Below are 25,198 nucleotides of genomic sequence, written 5' to 3'. Positions count from 1 at the left end.
AAAAACATTTTACAAACATCGTTCAGGCATCAGTTGGGAACAGACTCCTTGAGAGCGGCAGGTTTCAGAGGTATTACTGTTTTTTATTTCAGTGTCTGAGAGAAAAGGCACTAAACCAAACCGGGAGTGAAACGGATGCAGAGAAGTGGACTCAGTTTAAATAAACATAAGAAGTTGACAGAACACCAGACGTTCAACATTCACCCACAGCTCACCATCGCCACCATTCCTGATTAAATATAGCGTCCTGAAAACCGCAGGAGCTGTTAAAGAAAAACTTTCAGCATCTGGGAATGACACACTATTTTCTGTAGAGTAGTGCTTCAAAAACGAATAACTAGTGTCTGAACTTTTCAATTACAAAACAACAGAAACTCACATTCAGTCAAATGTTTTCCAGGACACTCAGACGTTGCCATCATAGCTTCTTCACATGCTTCTACACGAACTAAATATAAATATGAGCTTATGCACAGTTTCATTATTAAACAGTAACTATCAATTTCACTTCAAAGTTTAGAGGATAAAAGAAATGGGGAAATAACACAACATAAATATTTCTAGAAATATTACAATTTTTTTTTGTTTAATGAAAAAAAAAAATGTTTTGGTAAATTTTGGATGTTTTGAGTTTTTTTTCTGGGTAAAGATGTGGTTTCAGAAGGGAAACTAAATTATATAAATGAAGCTTTACAAGAAAATACTTGGAATTCAATGAAAATAAATGAAAAAATACATGTCCTGTATTTTGAGATGATTAATTTAAAATGGCTCTAATTTAAAAGCACATTTTGTGATTGTCTTTTCAATATTGAGTCTTGGTGTTCATATTTTTAGATTAAAAATAAAGCTGAAATCTGACAGTTCAAATTTGAGGGATTAAGAGTATGGAAGAATCATTTTATGAAAATCATGAAGTTGGAAATGTATAATATACGTGTAATAACAAAACTATAAAAGGAACAGTAAGCAGTGGAAAAAGTCAATAATTTTAAGAGATTGGGCCACTTTTTGTGGGGGAAGAAAAATTAAATCTGCAACAAAAACTCAATTTCCAAACTGTACAAAATGAAACAATATTTTAAAAAATACAACATCTGAGAAAATCTTTTCAAGTTTTATGTCAAGAAAAAATATGTTTGGTATTAAATTAACTCAAATTGGGAATATTGCATTTTAAAATGTTTGAATTCAATTGTGATTTTGATCAAACTAAGTTGCACATAAAGAATCAAAATTATTTTATGGAGACTTTACAAGAATAAACCTTCAGATTTGATTGTAAAGGTTTGGAACTTTCTGTGAATATTCATGACTTGTATTTTAATGACTTTCTCAAATACTGAAATTGAGTTTTTGCTCAAACTGTTTCAAAGGTATAATTTAATACAGTTTTTGTATTTTATTTTCTTACCCTTGGATTTTCTCATTATTTTTATTATTGTGTAGTAAAATTACATTACCCTTAATTTGACATGTTCCCCTTCTAAAATTTCAACTTTAATTGATATTTATGGATATTCATAGGATGCAATTTTACTGTTTATTACAAAAATAACGTTTTGTTGTTGTTTTAAGATTTTTAGTCCTCCGTCTTCAACATAGAACCTGCCTCTTAATTTCAGCTCTATTCTCTAAATTTGCAATTGTCCACACAGAATGTCACAGACTCTACATCTTCTGTCCAGAAAAGTATCTCAATTGGCAACAGAGACATTTTAATCCCTCATTGGATATTTATTAAGGTCCAACTTAAAGACAAAATGTTTGCTTTTTTTTTCTCTTTTTTTTTAAAAAAAAGGGGGGAAGAACAGGTCGTTCTTTTCTTCATGTCAGTTGTCTTCATATAACGGAGTGTTAAACTTTCAACAAAGCAAACATCAAACTCAGCAGAAACCCATGCACAGTTCAGATCAGTAACAACAACAACAACAGAGCATCCAGGTTGCAGTTTTTCAGTCTTTCGTGTTGTGTTGATCAAAAGTAAACAGTTTCTCTCACACACGCACACAAAAACACTCACACACGGGGTGAGGGAGGCGGCTGTGTGCCGGGGGGCTCCAGAAATGGTGGATGGGGGGGCAGGACCAGGGGGAGGACAGGACCTCAGGTCAGAATCTGCTGCGAGGGGGCAGCTGGGCTGTACGTGCCGTCGGGGGGGTCACAGCTGGTCTTTGTAGTAGCCGAGCTTGGCGAAGGACATTTCCCTGCGGAGCTGCATCACCTCCCAGAACATCTGCTCGGCTGCAAACACAGCAGGAGGGAGAAGCCGTGTCATCACACACGTGTAACACGAGTCAGAGCAGGCTCCCTCGCCCTTACATATATTACAAGACCCAACAACCCCACTGAATATGACTTTCATGCCTCAATATTCAAACAAAACACATGTCCCCAAAAATCTAAAACATGGCTACAAAAATGCAAACAATACATACGGTGCAAGATGACTATGTGTTAATGAGCTTATATATTTCAATGTTCTTATTTCTGAGTTAAAAATAATGATTGCGGTGATGTTTTTTTTTTTTTTTTTTTTTTTTTTTAAGAGCAACGACCGTTGAATACAAAAAGACAAAAAAATAAATACACAATATTAAAAAAATTAAAATCTCTTAAAAAATGTTAATCTTCAAAAAAGTTATGATTTCAAAATTACTTGTAAATGAAAACATCTATTTTGAGAAATTTTGTTGACAAGAAGTTAACATTTTACAAAACTTATGAAGAGAATAAATCCCAAATGTGATTTAAAATTTACTCAACTACAGTGAACTTATTTCTGCATTTATTTCTACCCCTCATTTATCCATTTGGGCTTCTTTTCATATACATTCATTCATTCATTGATTTATTTAATATACTTTCTGTTAACACAAATGTTCCGGCTCAGCTTTATATAATATAAATCGTATGAAATGATTCAGATTAAAGTTGTGTGTGTGTGTCCTACCATCCTGCTGCTTGACCAGCCCTTGGTGGATGTAGCGAATGTAGGTAAAGAAATTACACACTGTTGTGATCTGGGGGGTAAAAACAAAAATAAATGTCAATACAAACAACAGATGAAAAGCTTGACTCACTTGGATGATTGAGGCACCAGCTGGCAGATTTCTGAATGACGTTTCAAAACAAACAATCCCTGCAGTGTTACTCTTGTTCGAATATTGTTTTTGTCTGGTTTTTTAGACATATGACAACATAAACTTCAGTTCCCTTTGGACTGGATGCATGAGAATCAGACTTCTAACATTTTTACTCTCACCCCGAGTTTGCTTCTGTTTTTATTTGAACTGGATCAAACGCCAGTCGGTTTTGCTTCTGGGGGTGGCGCTATTCTTACACTACTGTTTATTCCTCTACATTTTGGCAACTTGCCTTCAACTGCTGACAACGTTTTATAGACAGACTTCAAACGAATGTTTGTGTGTCTGATTTTTGCTGAATGTTTTACATTTCAGGGGACCTTAAGATGTGAAACATCCAGTCCCAACAAGAAAACTGTCTAAAAGTCTTGTCCTGCGAAAGCCACCCATTCTGGATCACCAATTTTTCATTCTTATGTCCCTATAGGTACGTATTGTTCCACGATACAAAATTGATTTGTATTACAAGTTATGACAAAAAAGTTTTTTGTCCTGTACATGTCAGCGGTTTGAAGATGAATGCATTTGTTGTCTGACTGAAAGTATGTTAGCAATGTTGCTTTTACAGTGTGTGAAGTGTGTTTATACTTACTTTATATCTACAGAACGGAGAGACGTAGTAATAGTTGGATGAGTCTCCGAACTTGATTCTGTGCTTACAGGTTTTGGTCTGACCACTCAGGGCGCATTTTCTATCAGAGAAACAGAAGGTTTTTTATTGATTTCTCTTCCGTTTCTGCAGAAGGCTGAACTGAATTTGTCTACCAACCAAGACGAGCTATGAACAAGTAGTACTAAGACTCAAGGAAGCAAGGAAGGAGGAAAAGAGGTAAGGACGAACATCTATCAGGTTCGTCTCATCGCTCTGATGAAGCTGGGCAGGGAGGAGGGGCTGAAGGAAGGAATGTCGTGAGTTAGCAGGAGGATTTGGAGGAGCCAGGCAGGGCAACTGAGGAGAAATTACCAATGCTGACAGGAGAGAGACTTACGTGACGAGCTCAGCCCTTCGGCCACTAGAGGAAGAAATTAAGGGAAGATGGAGATGTGATGGTGAAGGTGTGAAAGCTTGATGAAGGGGAGAAAGTGTGCTTGTGTGTGTGTGTGTGTTTGTGTGTTTGTGGGAGTTCTCACTTTGGTCCTCCGCACTCCACCGCTGATGCTTTAACGACCGGCAGCGGATGGAAACCCACCGGCTCCACGCTGAGTGTGTTCTGCTCCACGGCTTCCAGGATGGCCGAACCCAGCTGAGGGACAGAGCAGTGTCAGTATGAACACAAACCAGTTCTAGTTTATTATTTCCACAGCTCACACAGCCATCAGAGGATCAGAGCATCTCTTCAAACCCTTTCTGACTGAATTACAGAAATTAAAATATGGTTGGGGTGAAATTTTCTGCACTTAAAAGGAGCTTGAGGCAGGATTTATGAAAAAAATTCGTATACGTTTTAAGTTTTCTAGTAATAATGTCAGATGAAGCGTTCCAAACCAAAATGACTGAGCCCTCTAGTTTATCTCTCCGTTGCCTTGAACAGGCTGTGTGCTGCAAAATGTGCTGCAATTCGGAGGCCGAATTTCCCGCGCTGTCCTGCGGATGTGACGTCACATGACGCTGCATGTGCGTTCTCCCCGTTCTCCCGTGCCGGCTTCAGTGTTGGCTGCAGTACCCCCAACGGCCGTCGCGGTGAAGGGTGGCGCTAGAGAGTCTCATTTCTTAAAAGGAGCCTCAAGCTCCTTTAAATGAAGGTAAAACAGAATATATTTTCTTTGGTGATTCAGCACACTCTGGTGATCTATCTTTTAAGGGGGAAACTTCTGTGAGGAATCTTGGAGTTATTTTTGATAGCAGCTTAAAATTTGACAATCAAATTGACAGCGTGGTCAGGACCAGTTTTTATCAGTTACGGGTTTTAACAAAAGTAAAGCAATTCTTAAATCCTGCGGACTTGGAAAAAACCATTCCTGCTTTTATAAGCTCGAGAATTGATTATTGTAATGCTTTGTATGTTGGTGTCTCCAAGTCTCTTAGCTGTCTTCAGCTTGTTCAGAATGCCGCTGCACGCTTTTTAACTAATACTCAACGTTGCGAACACATCACCCCGGTTTTATTTGCTCCTCACTGGCTTCCTGTTTCTTTTAGAATTGATTTTAAAATGTTAATCTTTGTTTTTAAAGCCCTCAATGGGCTTGCCCCTCTTTATTTATGTGAACAAGTGCATGTTCAGAACTCCACTAGATGTCCTCAAATCAGCTCCTGCTGGAAGTCCCAAGAACACGGACTAAACTCTGGGGTGATCGGGCCGTATCGGTAGCTGGACCAAGACTCTGGAATAAGCTGCCCCCAGAAATGCGCACCATCACTGACTTTGGGGTTTTTAAATCCAGACTGAAAACCTGGTTATTTAGACTGGCTTTTAATACACAGTATTGATGTGAAATATTCTTCATTTAATTTTAATGGTTTCATTATTTCGTTTTTAAATTGTTTTGTTTTAATGTGGATTTTAATGGAAAGCACTTTGGTCACCCTGTGTGTTGTAAAGGGCTTTATAAATAAACATTGATTGATTGATCTTATGCAATACAGATATATTCTTGGGCTATCTGAACAGTCTAATAACTGAGTCTGTTTATAACTTGTATCTGCACCCTTATCAACTGCTAATCCAGCATCAATGTTGGGAAAACATCTGCATTAGTGAGCCTTTATCAACTTTATTGTACTTGGTGGCCATCCACACTGGATATGATGGCGAGGCATGCAAGCAGAGTATCAGTGTTAATACGTTTCTGTCTGCACAGACAGCAGGGAGCACTTTCATGTTCTTCACCAAAACTCCACCTCACTGTGTTTGATGTTTGACAAACACGTGGAACACCTTTAACTGCTTCCTCTCCATCTCTGTACCTCGCTCTTGCTGAAGGTGAGGCAGGGGTAGATGTCCTCCCGGTAAACTCTCTCCAGGAAGGAGCAGCCCCGGTCCAGCGTCGGCTCCTCTTTCCACGCCTTAAACTCCCCGAACAGCTGACTGTCCACCTGAATAACCACCGATACAAGCGCTTCATCAGATCCTGCCATCTCCAAACCATCGGACTTGACAGTAAAGCTCAGGGGTTTGGTGTGTGAGCACTCCCACCTCCCTACACTCCCGTACGATGGGCTGCGTGGCCGACGGGTCGGGCTGCGTCCCCATGATGGCGGAGGAGGTGCTCTTGTTCCGGCTGTGGCCCTTCCTGAAGGGCGTCTTCACCCCTCCAGAGGGGAGCTCACCCACAGGGGAGGTGGGGGAGGAGAGCACCAGCGTCTTCAAGGCCTGGACCTCAGCCTGGAGGACGTCAATCTGAGGATGAAGGAAGAGACAGTTTGAACTTGAACTTGCAGTATGAAAGTGGTAAGACAAAGCTGACCAGAACTGACATTCAAGCAGATTGACCAATAGGTGCCGTTCGGGCCGAATGGCGCCTATTGGTTGACGTCTTTGCAGGATTACAGCGGATAGAAGAAATATTTTCTTTTGGTTCTTTTTGCTAAATCATATTTCAGGTAACACTATTGGGCTATAACAACCTTATAAATGATTTTGATAAAAATATAGAATATGTAACATCGTAGACCCTAGCTTTAAGCAAGGAAAAGAAATGCTTTTTACAGGGTTCATACACATTTTAACCAACAAATTCCCATGACTTTCCCATGACTTGGCAGCAAGTTTCCATGACTATACATGACCTCTAAAACATCTATGTATGAATGAAATATAGGAATACAACTATGTAAAAAGTCACCACAGTGGAGATCTAATGACAATTATAGTTTTATACAAAATAAACATTTGTTCAAACTAACACTGATAAACCAGCACTATGTTGTAGTATATGTTGTATAGTAATCTAATATAACTGTAATAACTGTTGGAGAATGTGGTCACTCAATCCAATCTGCATGATGCGCAAGATGCAAGGCACGTCACGCGTGAGACTTTTCAATATGAAATATTTATTGATCCATTTTAAATCTACCTTATAGGCTGTTATTACTAAATGTTATCATTAAGTGAAAAAAATACATTCCATAACTTTTCCAAAACCTTTGGGGTGAACTTACGTTTCCAAAACTTTTCCAGGCCTTGAAAATGACATTTTCAAATTCCATGACTTTTCCAGGTTTTTTCAAAACATATGAACCCTGTTTTTAAATTAAACATAGCAGCAACAAGGCTGTGTTTTAAGCCTCAGTAAAAACATACTGAGGGTTTAATGTTGTCGTGATGAATAAAAATAATTATAATTTGATCATTTTTAGAGAAAATACAATATAACTATGAAATTGTGTGAACTTTCCTCTCAGAAAGATTACGTTAGATTACGATGTAAAGCAGCTGGATTGATTGTCAGGTTGACCTTTCCAGGCTCCATTTGTAGCCAAAACAAGGTTCGGGCCAAGCGGTTTCCTGCAGGTTTCTGTGTCATGACAGTCAACACTGGTGGCTCGTGTTCACTGGCCGGCTCCCTTTGTAGCACTAGACTTGTGAATTAAGTTTGCTTGTGACTCACACAGAGGATTTTCTTTTTTAATTGCCTTTTATGGAAAACTTCATGGGTGGTTGTGCGTGACAAACCATTTTACACCAAAAATCTCCCTTAGCTGGAACACAATTCTTAAATGAGACCGATTTCTGTGAAGATATGAGCGATTTTTCACATTAGGAAAGCTGAAGAGTGCTCGACATTAAAGTCCAGAACTGCAGCAGCATCTTTCGTGGTATTTATGGTTCAAACCTTTAGATAAACTCTAACACAACATTTGGGGTGTGCAAGTGTTCATTGCAGTCACCTTTCCCAGTGCTTCTTTCAACTGCTTTTCAGCATTAGCCTGTTTGACGTTCGCTTCCCTCACCATCTTGTGGGCCTCCTGGGAAACACACACACACACACACACGCACACACACGCACACACAATGTGAAATTTCTACAAAATATCAAATCAAATGTTGATAATCAAGAAGTATCTATGTAAGCTTAAGGAACATTTTACTTTTAAACAAATACAAAACCATAAAAATCAAACTCAGCCTGCAGGGACTCCCAGCACCAAGCTTCTAGCTACAAAATGCTGCTTTTTCTAGATACTCAAACTACAGAAAAACACAAGCACACACACCCCAGCACCTTCTGTGATAAATAGGCAAAGAAAGAGAAGAGAAAGAACAAGTCAGTGAAACGAAAGACAAAGAAAAATAAAAAAGCATGTCTCGAAGGCCAGACCAGATAGATTCAGTCGCACGAAGGCCAAACTACGAAATGCTCCGTTTGTTTTGAATCCAAGGGAAATCACGTCAGGTCTTTAAAACCGCCATCTTGTGACAACAGAATGACTGAAGATTTTATTCAAAGAGAACATTTACTCTAAATTCTATTTTTTTCATCTAATTCAACAATAATTACACATTTTCTGTATCTTATCGGATAACCACTATAGATGTAATCATTTTAATATTTAGAGAAACTTCAACTGAACCTTTTCTCCGAGCAACATCCATTTTGCAAAGGAAAAAAAAAAAAGGAAAAAATAAATCTTCCAATGGACAAGAATTAAATAATTGCTCGCAGATCTTGTGAGTACTAGCCATTTTTCCACGTATTCAAACAATACTTTTAGGAATTAACCCCTTTTGTGTGTCAGCTTCCTGTGCTTACTGTTTTAGCTGACCAAGCTGCTCAAAAACGACCCAATCTGATAATAAAGGAAGAGAATCGGAAAGGACAGGGAAAATGGACTTCTGAGAGAAATTTAAACAATATGTAGAGCAGGACTGAGGAAAGCATTGATCCAGTCGCTGGACTGAATTAGTGACGCTGATTAACCTGCACACTGGAAACTACATTTTTGGACTTTCATTTTGTTTGAGACTAATTGTTATTAATCCCTTTCAGAATAGAGACATTTAAATGTGTTTGTTTTTTTAAATCCATCTTCCAACAAATGTTATTGCAAACAAACCAGATCTTGTTTTATTCAGATAAAATTTTTAAAAAAAGCTGCTGTCAGCCAGCAATAATGATTTTCCATCATCTAATACAGCTGCATTTTATTTTTTGTCAGAAGACATAGATATAAGTGTTTGTGGCAACTTACTGTACATGTTCATTTCCAATTAGATTTCAGAATTAGCTTCAACATTTTATGATCCCCTTATGAGCCTGATGTTTATGATAAACAGCTTGTTGCTGGAAAATAGTGACTCAGTTTGTCAAATGCCATTTAGGATCATATTTGTGTGTAAAGATGTCTCTGAAAGGTCCAACAGTTCTTAAATCAAAGTTTCCTGATAAACAAAAACTTTGCATGCAGGTCGTGTCCCCGGTCCTGGAATATAAACCACATCCTCAGTGCAACCTAGAGCTGCAGACTTCATTAGTCGCTTTCCAGCACTCTACAGCCAAACGACTGACAGCAACAAATGTCAGTCATTTTAATTTATCCGTCCGTTATCTGCCTGGCCTCTGCCTCAGGAGGAAGAGAAACGAGGATCAGGAAGCAGAGAAGACAAAGCAGATGGAGGAGAGGCGGACCGACCTGGAAGAGACTGGCGGTGAGCTCCTCCAGCTCCTGGCCGAGCTGGTCTCTGACTTTAGACAACCTTTCACACTCCTCATCCTTCAACAGCAGATCCTTCCACACACCCACACAACAACAACAACAACAACACAACAAAAACAGAAAAAAAAACACAACAGAAATACAAACAAAAAATGAACGCATGAATCTTAATCAAAAAGATTAAATAAACAGCATGGCAAAAGAAGATGAAAAATAATGATGTATTCAATGATGAAATTCCTAATTGTGATATTAAATATTAAATGTAAAAAACAATCATGTATTTAAATAAAAAATAAAAAGGATGTTATAATGCCAGATTTAGTAATGAACATGACAAATGCTTCACACACACACAGTCAAGTTGCACTCTCACACAGTCATTTGTAATGAACATTTTGACACCTTCATACACACCCATATCAAATCATTAAAAATGCACTTTGAAATAAAAGGAAATTGTAATTTTAGGCTAAATTCCAGGTGCAAATCCCCAAGTGATGAATCAGAATCGATGTGACGTCCTCTGAGGACATGCAGCCGAGGCCGGGTGTGTGCATCCTACCCTCTGAGCCTTCGCCAACTCTTCCTTTAGCCTCTCGTAGCCTTTCTCCCGGACCTCCATCACCGACGGGCTACGCAGACGCGACAAGCTGTCGCTCAAAGCGCTGCATTCCTCCCCGTCCTCTCCAGGCAGGAAGTTACCCTCGGCCGACTCCGCCTCCAAGCCTGGCACACTATGCATAAGCGTGGAAGGAAGGAAGAAATAAAAGTTAGAACGAAAAACCAACTATTGATTACAGCTGATTGGGGAGAAACGAGCATTTTCCTGACCTTCCATTGTGGCTGTGCCGCGGCGTGGAGTACACTGGCTGTGTGGGGAGCTGGTCGGCCCGCAGGGAGGTGGGGAGGCCAGCAGGGGGGGGTCCCAGAGAGTGGGTGCGATACAGAGACGCGGGTGGGGTGCTGTGACGGGTAGGGGCGCGCTGCTCTGCTTGGTTCTACAGGACAACAAACAAAAACACAATAAAGAGATTAAAAACAGAAAGGGTTACCAGTGAGATGTCAGAAAACCAAGCCAACGCTATAAACTCATGATTCTGGAAGTTTGTGTGAACAGCATCTTTTCCATCCCAAAACTGAGAATAAAACGTTCTGCACCGGTCCTGATTCTGGCAGCAGAGTGGCATGAAATTTCTGATTTTCTGGCATTTTTTTGTCAACAGATCACAAGAAGATCAGTTTCTTCTAGGGCTGGGCAATTTTGGACAAAAATAAAATCCCGATGTTTTTCTCTGAAAACCCGATTTTCGATTTCGATTTTTTTGGTAAAACTACAAAAGACAATCGAATAAATTGTTTCAAATATTTTATCTTTATTTTTAAAGAAAAATAGCAAACAAATTTCCCTATTGGGAATGAAGTGCAATTGAAAGATACTGTAAATCCTCCTTGAGTTTAGTAAAGTGACAACATTTACAATTTTCTTGACCAAACAAAGATGATTAGACGAGCTCTGTCTGTAATGCAGACAGCTCTCTTCTTCTTTTCCAGCTATATGAAAAAGAGAGAGGAAAATCGATTTTCCGATTTTCCTTTTTTTAACATCGTCTTGATTAATAAATCCGATTTAGATTTAAAATCGATTAATCGCACAGCCCTAGTTTCTTCATATTAAAATGAAGCAAAATCCTTAATCTTCCTGCTTCACAAAGCAGAGGTCCTTGCATGTCCACTCAAACCTTCCCAGCTCCAAGTTGCATCAACTACAGCAATATATGACAGGAAATTAGTAGCACTAGCATTAGCAGACACAGCAGTGAAAAAGCAGTCATTACTCTATCTTAAAAATGTGCACAGTCAGTTATTTTTATGCTCGATGCAATTTAGCAGCCGACTGAGCAAGTGCAGTTTTTTTTCTTCCACAATCATCATGGACTTTTGAAATGAGCCAACTAGTTAAATTAGTCCCGCTGGTTCCGTCTGAAACAAAAAAGCTGGTCTGTTTTACCAAAATCACTGCTGAGCCAAAGAGTTGAAGTCACACCCAAAAAACTTGGGAGGACGATGCTGATGATATGTTAAAAAACATGGTTTTATTTTGGCGGGAAAACAGCCAGCTAAAGTCCTGGCTGGATTCAGGTTTAGTGAAAATGTTTTCCAACGGGCTAACTCCAGGATATCGCCATATCTGAGTGTGTATTGATGTTACAGTATTAAAGTTTTGTAAAGGCTCATCAAGTGGGGCGCTACAAGTCAACTGCAGGTTTGACGTGGATTTCATTCAAATCTCTGCCTCATGTTCCTCGACATCTGCACTGCTGAATGTTCTCATCTATTACATAGAAACACCTGGATAGTCTGAAGTTGAAGTGGTGACCGCCGTCCTCTTACCTGAAGGTCAGGTGTGGTGGGTGAAGCCAGGTTCACCTCGTGGAACCCCTCCAGAGATTCGGCATTGCTCTGACCGCTGCTGCAGGCCATAGCAGCTGCTCTTAGACATCATTCACTCTGCAGACAGGGACGTTGTTGCCATTAGCGATCATCTAATACGCAATAAAATCTGATTTAAATCTCACTCATAGCAGCTTGTCTTACTTCGGTCTGGACTACAGAGAAAACAACAGCAGGCCAAGCAAAAGCTTCATAGCTGTTTTGTCATTGATTAAGAACAAATCTAAATTTTTCTCTCTTAAAGCTTTTCAACAAAAAAAAAAGCATTATAAATGGTTAGAAATAACTGGGACCAAAACCCACACTTCTCAGTGAAAATATAATGCACAGTAAATCCAGTAGATACAGTATCTTACATGTCCATTTTTATTAAACTCTTAATTACAGAGAAGGGGGAAAAAAGTCCAAATGTATTATTTTCAAGGGCCTTTTTACAGTAAAGTACTATTTTGTTCAATGTTTAAAAGGATATAGTTTGGGATTCAACAAGATAATGTTCACATCACTTAACGTTTTTGACACTTTTACAGGAATCTAAACACTAAAAAAGGACGTTACAGTTGTAAGCAAAAAGAAAATCATAACGCAAATCGACGTTAATATTGTTAATGTCAAAAGCTTCCTGGTGTCCTGCTTCACTGAGAAAAAGATCAACTCACTGCATGTTTGTGATGTCATTTCTGTTTTAAAAACCAACATCAAATCTACTGAAATTGTTAGCAATGAGTGTGGAACCAGAAATAATATTAAATTAATGATTCCGAATTTGATAGTGGATTGGTTAATTCAGACAGCTGGAACTGGTTTCACCTAAACATGATAAAACATACTGGGGAGGAGGGAAAAGAAAAGGGGAAGGAAGGATTTTTACCATTCAAATCAATACAGTTCAGTAATGTTTATATGAAATATTACTAAGAATTAAGAGAAATGCAAAATGAATATTTTATTCTGAAAGCTCAGTCACTGCTAACCAGCAGGCTGGTGTTTAGTTTCATTCAGCTGCCCTTCTTACAAGTATCGGCTGGAAAGGTGGAGGTCAACTCAAACCAGAGACTGAAGCAGCTGAAGAGCTGGTTTAGTGAATTAAACTCATCAAGGCTGCAGGAGAACAAACACCGGCATCTCAGTTTGCAATCCAGTGGATCTGGAGGTCATTTGGGGGATGAACAATTAATCTAGGAAGTAGCTATATAAAAGGGCAAGTAACAGACAATAATTGTGTTTTTAAATATATACATATATTGTATTTTGAATTGCTAGTGTTTTATAAGTTATTAAGTTTCACATATGGAATCCTATCAAAATTTTTAGATTCATCTGAACCTGAGGGCACAACATGCTCTCCGGTTGTGTGTGTGTGTGTGTGTGTGTGTGTGTGTGTGTGTGTGTGTGTGTGTGTGTGTTACCATTGTCCAGCTGTGGATGGAGTCGCTGGCCAGCTTGATGAAGTTGTCCAGTCAGTAAGAATCAGGAAGGTCTCCAGGTGAAGAAGTGACTCAGCAAAAACACTAAAACAGGTCAAAAGTAGCCCTGCACCTAAAAGACAGATGATAGATGTTTCAATATAAATGATAAACTTTCAGTGCAAGTAACCTTCCTATAACACTTCACTGTGATGAATGTGAAAAAAGTAAAGTTCCTCACGGTCTGGCTTTTAATAGCTGAACACAAACTTTTTGGAAAATGGGACTGAACCAGCAGCAGGTCCACAGAGCCAGGTTCCTGTCTGTCCCAGTGGAATCTTTATGACTTTAAATTAGCTCACCATCCATCAAAATCATGGCTGGTTGAGAGGTGCAGAGTCATGACTTCCACTAATAGGGCTTGTTTTTAATGACTGACAAAGACGAATAACAATAAGGTCAGAGAGTGATGACGCGCCATATGTTTCTTTTGAAACGCTACGTCGGAAATTTACAAAATAAAAGAAGAAGAAATACTTTTAGAAGCAGCAGAAATAACCTCAGATGCTGTTTTATTTCTGTGGATTTGGCGTCTAAGGGTTTGAGCTAACTCATTTAATTTATTCAGGTTATAAATGGAGAATGAGAGCAGCATGTTTCAGTCCCCTGTTCAACACGTCTGGTGGAAAGAATATTTGCATCAATCCAGCTGTGCAAGCAAGACATTTTACTGTTCATGTTTACAATCCTCCAGCATTTTACATGTGTACCTACAGTGTTTGTCCGATGCATTTCCAAGCCGTGAGGCACCAGTTGCTGGTTTGTTAATGGATGAAAAATACAGGGTTAAAACAAGCTTACAAAAGCAAGTGACAGCTTCCACACCAGGTGGGAAAAAGAAAAAAAAACTGCATTACAACCCTTGGTAAAAAGTGTGAATCACCCATCCTGGGGGACGTTTACACTGCAGTTTTTTTATGTGACAATAACTACTCAACTTTCACCTGCAGTTAGGGCTGTGCGATTAATCGATTTTAAATCTAAATCGGATTTATTAATCAAGACGATGTTAAAAAAAGGAAAATCGATTTTCCTTTTTTGCAGCTGGCTGCATTACAGACAGAGCTCGTCTAGTCATCTTTGTTTGGTCAAGAAAATTGTAAATGTTGTCACTTTACTAAACTCAAGGAGGATTTACAGTATCTTTCAATTGTACTTCATTCCCAATAGGGAAATTTGTTTGATAAAATATATAAAGTATATATATAAAGATAAAATAAAAAGATAAAATATTTGAAACAATTTATTCCATTGTCTTTTGTAGTTTTACCAAAGAAATCGAAATCGAAATCGAAAATCGGGTTTTCAGAGGAAAAAAAACGGGATTTTATTTTTGTCCAAAATCGCCCAGCCCTTCCTGCAGTCACTTTTATTAACTCTAAACAAGAATCTCTCTCTTCTGTTCGGGAGTGTTTTTAGTGGCTTTATCATTCTCAGTCTCAAAAAAAGCAACACAGTCTTCACTGTAACTCAAGACAGTAATGAGCACTTTCTTGCCTCTTTCTTAGTTTCCAACAGTTTATGGAGGCAGACTGGGCTCTGATTACACTCTGTAGGTCAAACTCCATCAGAGAGGCACATAAAGAAGGGTTTCAGGGAGAGGAGTAATAATAACACATCTATTTTCATACCACTACACCATTATTACCAGCTTATGAAGTTGCCTCACTAGTGGTAGTAGTCAGTCAGTAGTAGTCAGTGACTATGTTTACATGCAGTCAAAATTCGGGTTATTGCTAATATTCGGGTTTTAAAAGAGTTATTGAGTGCATGTAAACGCAGTCAGTGAATCTTAGTTTCTCTCTTTCATTGGTTGCCTTCATCAGCAGGATGACGGCACAGCACACCGGTCCCACCTGCTCAGCCTGGTGTGCGTCTCGTCTCAGCGTGCACACAAAAGCTGAAATAAGTGGCTTGTACATGAACACAAATAAAAGAGGTGTGACTCTAAAAACTTCATGTCACACGCACCCTTTGTTTATCAATAGAAAAAAGATTATCCAGTTCACTTGCTCCCTTTTCAACAAGTATTTAAAGCTCTGTTCACAGAGCAGTTTCAGGGGAGGAGCGAGCCGCTCAACTCCACCTCCGCCTTATGTTAGATCCGCTCTCCAGCTTGGCACCTCCATGCAAACATATGTTAGACAGTGCTAACACAAGAGCCATGCTGAAACCAAGTGAAGGAGCACCGTTTTTACACTGAAACACCACTTACACACCTCACATACTCTAGACTGTCTCAGAAAATTAGAATATTGTGATTTTCTGTAATGCATTTACAAAAACAAAAATGTCATACATTCTGGATTCATTACAAATCAACTGAAATATTGCAAGCCTTTTATTATTTTAATATTGCTGATCATGGCTTACAGCTTAAGAAACCTCAAATATCCTATCTCAAAAAATTAGAATATTCTGGGAATCTTAATCTTAAACTGTAAGCCATAATCAGCAATATTAAAATAATAAAAGGCTTGCAATATTTCAGTTGATTTGTAATGAATCCAGAATGTATGACATTTTAGGTTTTTTTTTTTTTTTTTTTTTTTTTTTTTAAAATTGCATTACAGAAAATAAAGAATTTTATCACAATATTCTAATTTTCTGAGACAGTCCTGTAGTACCTACATTGCCCTCCTCTGCGGTTCAGTCAAATACATGTAGTACTGACCCATGCATGAATGTGTCATCATGCGTTTGAACAAGCGTATGTTTTCAAAACAAAGTACCACAGATACGCAATCAGCTCTTCAACTATTGCTTATTTTTAGAAATTTGCTAAATCTGCTGCAGTACTAATGGAAACTTTTCATTTCTAACTTCTGACAGTTGGGACAAAAAACTGACATGCCAGGAAAAAAAAACAAAACTTTTTGATGGGTTAAATTTGGACTTGAAGCAGGGCTCTGTGGTTTCAGAGTCACGATGCGCATCCTACACATGGGAACATAAACCATTTACCCAAAAACGACATAATATGACATCAGCTAAAGAATTTAAACTGGAACATTCCCTCGGCCGGTTTACCTGATCCAGTTCCTTATCTATACACAAAATACAAACTGTAAGTAAACAATAACAGGTAAAATAAACTTAACTGCACTTTGGTTCCAGTACCATGCCAAGATTGTCTTCAGATTAATTTTTAACATTGTTTAAAATGGTATCAGCAATTTGCATTTGGTTAGGACTCTGCCCTTGAACATCAGCAATCCTCCCCCTCACTGTAGGGTCTGCCTGATTAACGGCAACTTAGGATGTACAGATACTTGACTAAATAGATTAATAGAAAAAATAAAATACCAAACAACAGGCCGGGACATACCTGGGAAGCCCTGTGTCATTGAACATCTGACACTTCAGAGAAAGTAGAACATTTTGACTTAATGGAGGAAAATTATCTTTTGAACTCCTATACAATTACTGACATACCAGCCAACATCAATTATTCTTCAACAAGACTGATACAGAAATTATAACTGATATACCTGAGCCAATGCACAATGACTCTTGAAGTTATCTTGCCATGAACTATTGTAAACTATGAACCATGAATTATTTGCATCCTGCTCTGCTGTGCTATCACTGGTTGTGGTTGTTGTTGCTGATGAGATCGTGAATATTGGCTGTTTGGTGTATTGTGTTTTGTTGCTATGGACAGGCCGACTGTAGAAATGAATTGCCCTTTGGGACTAATAAAGTATTCTGAATCTGAAAGTATGCAAAAAATAAAAAATACTTGATTCCAGCAATGTGAACATGTTACTGAACTTTAAATGCCCTTGTAATTAAAAAAAAAAAAAAAAAAAGTATTTGAAATTATTCAGTTTTTGAATGTTCATGTACTCATGAACAGTCAAAAACTGAATAATTTCAAATACTTTTTTTTTTTTATCAGAAGAAAATAGAAATAGAATCATCAACTTTCTGTACACATTAAATTGTCACTGCAATTAAACTATACAACTCATCCACCGCTGTCAGAGCTACGATCATCACACACCTGGACTGAATCCGCCTGTCACCTTGCACTCTGACTCTGGCCATAGCACCTTGCATTTTTATTTATTTTGTGTTTTTTCAAGTGTCCTTTCTTTTCTACCTCAGTTTTTTTTTACTCTATTATTCTATTGTATTTATACCGGACTGCTATGACATCAAAATTGCCCCTTGGGGATGAATAAAGTAATCTATATATCTATCCTTCTATTAGATAATACCCCTGAACAAACAAAACTCTGAATGAGTTGTGTAACACTGATAACAGTTATCATCACACATGTTGCCACACAATGTGCTTTTAGTATCTATGACATAATGCTGTAAACACAAACAGATGACAGCCAGGTGTAACTCCTCCTGCATAAAACCAACCAATCCCTTCTTTCTTCTTTAGCCCATCTCCATGGAGACCAGTCCTGGAGAGCCGGCGGTAACCCAACCCGCTGACGGATGCTGATTACAGATCCAGTTTCGCCAGCCTGCTTGAGGTTCATCCCAAGTGTTTACAGGGTTTACGCACAGCTTTGTGTCAACTCAAACATGACAACAACTCAACCAACAAGCAGATCTGTCCAACTCTGATTAATAGTGGGGAAACTCATGATGCTGCATATGTTACAAGAAACACATTCAGGTTTTTGCTCCACAAATTAAGATATTAAAGTGACCCTTATGGCTTTTACACACCTGACACAGCAGAACGTGTACAGTTTAATTTATTCATACAGTCAGTTGGTTTTACCAGTTTAATTTTAGATCTGGTTCTGCAGGATTTAGTCAGTTGTTTTCCCCCTTTACAAAAAACAGGCCTTTATTTCTCTTCATGTTATATTCTAATGCAAAACAGTAATGTTGCCAACATGCAGGTAACAAAAGGCACCTTCATGTTTATAGCCAGCATGTGGAGGACATGATCAATATTGTTATCCGGCAAATCATTTCAATGCTGCAATAATTATCTGACCATCAAAAAGATGTTTATAGATATGTATCTGTATAGTTATTTTAAAAGATATTTTCTGAGAGATTTCAAGCCTTTAGAAAGATGAAAGCAAACTTTTTTCAGATTTTTATATAATTTTCGATTAAATACAACCTGTTCATTGAAGAAAAAATGCAATCTTGGGTTCTGAGAAATTGTAATCGGCTTTGTTAGGGATTATAACACTTAAGCAGTTAATTAAAATAATTGTAATTGCAAGGCTGGTGCATAATTAGCTGCTGAATGTCGTGATTAAAAACAACACAGTTTTAATGAAATTCAAGTTGGCTTCCAATTCACAGCATCCCCTCGGATAATTATCAGGCTTTCAGACACAAACACTTCTGTTCCTCATCTGCCGACTAGCTGCGAGGTCGGCAGTTCTGTCTGCAGGACTTGCAGATGACTGTTGCATCAGTACAGAGCCATCTCACACACTGCTAGTTCGCCAAATAGGGATACACCGATCCAATGTTAATATTGGATATCAGCCCTGATATTCTTCAAGTAGCTGGATCAGGCATCGGATGAAAGGGAAGATCTATGAGGCCGATCTTTTCCCTTCAGTTTTATGTGTGCAATGCTTGCTGTGTCATGCATCACCCGTATGAACAGCAGTGGTGAGCAATATGTGAATCCCTCAGAATTAATTTGTTTTCTACACTTATTTACAATAAAATGTGATCTAATCATCATCTAAGTCACAATAATCAGCAAACTAAAATTGCTTTGGCTTATAACACAAAAGCAATTAAAAGATTTTTCAAGAAACTTTGAGCACTTTTTTTACTGGCAGGACTGACAATGTTCAATGTGTGTTCAATAAAGACATAAGAAATGTATAACAGTTTCTACATGAGTTTCTAAAGTACGCTGTATTGTTTATTATTGTTAAATGAAGATCAGACCATATTTTATGGCAGATTAATGCAGAAAAAAGGTTATTTAATATTTTTTCTTGTCACCGAGTTTAAATTATGTGTACAATTTCATACGTTTATATCTTTGTGATAATGTGTTACATTTTGTTTGACAAAAAGCAATGTGTAAGTCATGCCTAATGCCTTCAGTCACACATCGATGGTATCAAATTGGTATTGGACAATATGTAACGTTCAGGTATCTATCAGAATAGGGACTGACAAGTACGATAAGTGCATCCTACTGATGATAATTCATGACAACTGCCAAGTGATTAATTACTTGCAATTTATGTCATTTCAACATTTTTATTGTTGATCTTTGATTCTCAATGATACTTTTGTTTCAACCATCTCTTTCTCTATATCCACTTGGGGGGGGGGGGGTTCTGTACCACACCAACATGCTATACGGTATATTCTGCTATAAATGTTTGATGGCATCTCTGTAGATATTTCGACGGGGATGTGCTGAAGAAACTAGAAGCCATAGCTAACTTTGATTGACATACGGTCGGCGTGTTCCCATCTGTATCCTGAGCAACATGTGCCGTGCAAAGAAAAATGTGCTTAAAAACCATTAGTTTCTTCAAAACCCAATGGGTCATGTGACCTAATGCTTCATCCATTGTTTATCTACAGCATATGGTGGATGGACTAAGAAAGCTGGTAGCCCTTAAGTTTTATTGGTATAAGGTTGGCGTGATCCATTCAGCTTCCCTTGGCCTGTTTGTTCCACCCATTTACAACATGGCACTGTAGACCATAAAAAGAGACTTCAAAACAAGGGGTGGGTTAAAAATATCAATATATTATCAATATACATGTGTAGAAACGATTATTGATACATAAATCCAAGTATCGATTAAAAAAAATATATATATATATTTTTTTTTTAATCCCGATTTTTTCCCCCATTTTATCACCCAGTGCTCCTTCCTAAGTCAGTCCTGGGCATTGCTCCCTCTACCAACCCCAGGAGGCCCTGCACTGAGCTCAGGTCTCCTCCTTAACCTGAGGAGTGAGCAGGCCACTTCTTTTCGCCAGACAGGGTGGGGCTTCTCAGGCCGGACGTAGCGCGTGGAAGGATCACGTTATTCCGTTATTGTAACTAGAATATCGAATCGTATTGTATCGGAATCGTATCGTATCGGGAGTTCAGTGATGATACCCCGCTCTATTCTAAACTATAGGTGACGTCACAAATACTTTAGTCATTTCACTGTCTATGCTCTGACCTCAGGAGGCGTTTGAGTTTAAACCTCCAGCTAGGAAATAGGATATTCCACCATAACACACACACACACACACACACACACACACACACACACACACACACACACACACACACACACACACACACACACACACACACACACACACACACACACACACACACACACACACACACACACACACACACACACCTCAGAAAATTAGAATATTGTGATAAAGTTCTTTATTTTCTGTAATGCAATTAAAAAAACTAAAATGTCATACATTCTGGATTCATTACAAAACAACTGAAATATTGAAAGCCTTTTATTATTTTAATATTGCCGATTATGGCTTACAGTTTAAGATTCCCAGAATATTCTAATTTTTTGAGATAGGATATTTGAGTTTTCTTAAGCTGTAAGCCATGATCAGCAATATTAAAATAATAAAAGGCTTGCAGTATTTCAGTTATTTTGTAATGAATCCAGAATGTATGACATTTTTGTTTTTGTAATTGCATTACAGAAAATCACAATATTCTATTCTGAGACAGTCCTGTATATAAATACACACACACACACACACACACACACACACACACACACACACACACACACACACACACACACACACACACACACACAGTAATATATAAAAATAAATAAATAAATACACTGTAGCTGGTGAAAGAAATGTCTTCACACCAACAACAGCTGGAGATATCTAGGTTGAACATGCTTTCTTTGCATGTGTGAGCTAAAGGGAAGCTGGTGGTTTTGTTATTCTCCTCCCACGACAGGAACATGATGGACAGGCTGCTTTAGTGAACACTCACCTGTTCCAGCAGCACAGCCAGCTAGCAGCCTTAGCTCGGAGCTAACAGCTTAAGGCTGATTTATGGTTCCGCGTTACACCAACGCAGAACCTACGGCGTAGCGTACGCGGCGACGCGCACCCTACGCCGAATGATTTGCGTCGATTTAACGCGGAACCATAGATCAGGCTTTACAGGGAGACAGACGCTGCTACTAGAAAGCTGGGCTGCCATCCGACACCACATGTATGAAACATGCATGAAAGCTGCATTTCTGCGGGCTGGAGCTTCCAGTTTCACCGACTCGCGATAAATGATGCATTTGCAGCTATATGAGCAAAACTAGCCCCCGTTAGCTGCCTGATAAATGGACACCAGCTCCATTCACATCCCAAAATTAACCATTTCTGCTCATTTCGAGTCATATTTCAAGATGAAAAATGGTTGAATGAATGGTAATAGAGCACGTTTTATTCAGAGCATAGATAAAAAATGATGATAAAATGAGGAATTAATATCAAAGCTTAATTCATTCACATGAATGAATCATTATGATGCATCAAAAGTCACAAATATGACTATAAATATGCATATGCATTAAGGTAAATAGTGCATGGTTTGGTTAGGAGAAAAGATGTAATTAGGGCATGGGTGTCCGATAATGAGTGCACGGTACGTGTTGATGCATCTGCAAGCTAACGGGATAATCAATGCCCAGTTTCCCGGGAAATAATAGCAGCAGTATGGTTTAATAACACGTTATTATCCGAGGACTCACCAGAGCTCCGGGTGGATACCAGCCGGATCGGCAGCAGCGAGACGAAGATCCCGACAAACAAGCGGCCGAGACGGCGGAGTGTTGTTGACGCAGACGGACGGGAGCTGCGTTCAAAGACGGCTGGGAAAATAGGAAACTATCAACACCTACGTTCCTAGCTTCCTGTACACATTTACTTTAATGTACATGTGGTACTACACTGCACTCCTATGGAGCTAGAACAGTCTCATAATTCACGAATGCACAGTACAAGTTTTACAAATGCACAGACCGATTTGCAAATACACACACCGTTTCACACGTGCACAGGACAAGTTTTACAAATGCACAGACCGATTTGCAAATACACACACAGTTTCACACGTGCACAGAACAATTCACACGTGCGTAGGACAAGATACACAAATGTATTTTTGATGCACACACAAATATAACCTGATTTACACATGTTTTTTTGTCTGTGAGCTGCGCTGGATTTGTGTGTGAGTTTTGAGACTCTCCTGACGTGACAAGATCCACACGTAGGTTTTTTTTAACACGGAAGGATCTGCAACCAATCAGATTAAAGGGGCGGATACACCTGCTGTTTGAGCTGCGTTAGCGCTGGTTTGTCGGGCTGATCAACCAGAGCCGTCAGGAGACTGCACTCCAAGTCCTGCCGATGCAGCAGCTGATGAGAAACAGCGGAGATATATATATATATATTTGAACTACAGGTGTCTTTCAGGAGAACAAGCCTGTTGACGGGGGTGAATATTGCTGCAGTCTCGTTCTGGCTCTGGCCGTGGGTGGCGCTGGTCCCGGTCAGACCAGCTGACCAGGGACCAGACACGGAGGTCAGAAACAAGCAGCTGTTATCCTCACATTTATGATGTGACATCGCCACCACACAGAGACAAACGTGTGTCAAAACAGCGGTGGCAGATCAACACATTCCCGGTGCAGATAGAGTCATGCATGGGAAGATGCAGCCGTGATGATGCTGGTCGGGGTTTAGTCCACCGATCATCAAACATCTGAGCTGATACAGAGGTTCTTCGGTTATCAGTCGACTGATACCGACGTTACTCCAGATATTTGGGTAAATTAATCTCCTGACATGCGCGTGCTGCTCCACCTGGCCGCTGCTCGTCCCCGCCAGGCAGCGCAGCAGCTCTCTGCTGTCTGTCTGGTTCTGAGATGAATCAGCGGGACAGTAATACTTCGTGAAACCAAACGGAGCAAATATATAAAAATCTCCGCTGTTTTTCATCATCAGTTGCTGCATCGGCAGGACTTGGAGTGCAGTCTCCTGACGGCTCTGGTTGATCAGCCCGACAAACCAGCGCTAACGCAGCTCAAACAGCAGGTGTATCCGCCCCTTTAATCTGATTGGTTGCAGATCCTTCCGTGTTAAAAAAAACCTACGTGTGGATCTTGTCCAGCCCCCGGGTCTTGCAGTCAGAAGGCGCGCCGATTTTTTCCAGTGGCCAACCGCGGTACTGCAACCAAAAATCCCATGCGGCCCAGAAAGCTTTTTTCCCATAGACCGCAATAGTAAAAGAGAAGCCTCTAAAACTGTTCACAGGACACCTCCAGCTGTAATCCCCGGCAATTACTAATCTTTGTATTCTATATTTTTAAGTCATGGAGTTTATATCCGTCAAAAATGTTTTATAACGGCCAGAAAAGTAAAAGAAAAGTCTCTTTCTGGGCGTGACGTCACGGCTGACGTCACAGCCGTGTCCGTGCATTCCACGGATGTTTTATATTAATATATATTATATAATTATATTATATTAATACATTAATAATATATGTAATGCTATACATGTAATAATATACATTAATTAATATATTATATTAATACATATTATATTAATATTCGCGGCATTGCCCCGGGGCATGATGGGAGGCCCCAGAGCATCATGGGAGGTGACTCAACTGCGCATGCTCTATGGGCCGCTGTATGCGGAAGTAAACCCGGAAGTCAGAGATTTTTTCGGCGGATGCGCTGGCTGAGCAGAATGCATTGAAATGAATGGGCGGCCATTTTTGACGTCCGATCCAGTTATTATTATAGATCCATGATCTTGTCACGTCAGGAGAGTCTCAAAACTCACACACAAATCCAGCGCAGCTCACAGACAAAAAAACATGTGTAAATCAGGTTATATTTGTGTGTGCATCAAAAATACATTTGTGTATCTTGTCCTACGCACGTGTGAATTGTTCTGTGCACGTGTGAAACTGTGTGTGTATTTGCAAATCGGTCCGTGCATTTGTAAAACTTGTCCTGTGCATTTGTGAATTATGAGACTGTTCTAGCTCCATACACTCCAGCGTTCATTATTATACACCACAGAGTGTGGAGTTGCAGCATAGACTGTAACAAATTGGACATCACTTTAAAAAAATTAAATAAAACAAATTCCTTTCAGAAAACACAAAAGAATAGACTCTTCTTAATTTCCGTGATAGTGGAAACACATATACAGTCCCTTTATCCAGTACTCGAGTTGTAAAAAAATCAGGGGGATGGTGGATTTAATCATATGGGGACAGATAATGTGTGCTGATTACAAATAATATAATATATTACAAATAATAGCACTGACCAAAACACCTGCAGAAATGCAGCCTTCTGTAAGCTTTAAATATCCACTGGGCTTACATCAAATACATCAAAACACAACAATAAAAAACAGTTTTCTGAACTTATCAATGTGATTCTGTCCTTCACAGGGTAAGTAAAATGGATCACTGCAAAAACTCAAAATCTTAACAAGAATATTTGTCTTATTTCTAGTTAAAATGTCTCATTTTAGTAAAAAAAAA

General features: G+C 39.0%; 1 protein-coding gene across 3 annotated transcripts; it reads right to left on the bottom strand.

Moving 5' to 3' along the window:
- Positions 1 to 62: 62 nt before the first annotated feature.
- On the bottom strand, positions 63 to 22,872 carry rab3ip (RAB3A interacting protein (rabin3)). Of its 3 annotated transcripts, none has more exons than XM_061715207.1 (14): positions 22,826 to 22,872; positions 22,382 to 22,501; positions 13,608 to 13,737; positions 12,139 to 12,255; positions 10,579 to 10,745; positions 10,310 to 10,481; positions 7,978 to 8,055; positions 6,281 to 6,484; positions 6,052 to 6,180; positions 4,278 to 4,390; positions 4,136 to 4,159; positions 3,739 to 3,838; positions 2,954 to 3,023; positions 63 to 2,244 (listed from the first exon to the last, which is right to left on the bottom strand). In XM_061715207.1, the coding sequence occupies exons 4-14, from the start codon at positions 12,226 to 12,228 to the stop codon at positions 2,162 to 2,164; spliced, it is 1,230 nt and encodes a 409-aa protein (XP_061571191.1). In that variant the 5' UTR covers positions 12,229 to 12,255; positions 13,608 to 13,737; positions 22,382 to 22,501; positions 22,826 to 22,872; the 3' UTR covers positions 63 to 2,161. The 3 variants fall into 3 exon arrangements, with proteins under 3 accessions (XP_061571191.1, XP_061571189.1, XP_061571190.1); XM_061715205.1 differs by lacking the exon at positions 22,826 to 22,872 and adding an exon at positions 9,721 to 9,816 and having other exon boundaries at positions 22,382 to 22,513; XM_061715206.1 differs by lacking the exons at positions 4,136 to 4,159; positions 22,826 to 22,872 and adding an exon at positions 9,721 to 9,816.
- Positions 22,873 to 25,198: the final 2,326 nt, after the last annotated feature.

Source organism: Cololabis saira, chromosome 23 (assembly GCF_033807715.1).
Source record: "Cololabis saira isolate AMF1-May2022 chromosome 23, fColSai1.1, whole genome shotgun sequence".
Lineage (NCBI taxonomy): Eukaryota > Metazoa > Chordata > Actinopteri > Beloniformes > Belonidae > Cololabis > Cololabis saira.
The sequence above is the reverse complement of the archived record's forward strand: the minus strand, read 5'-3'. Positions and strand labels throughout refer to the sequence as shown.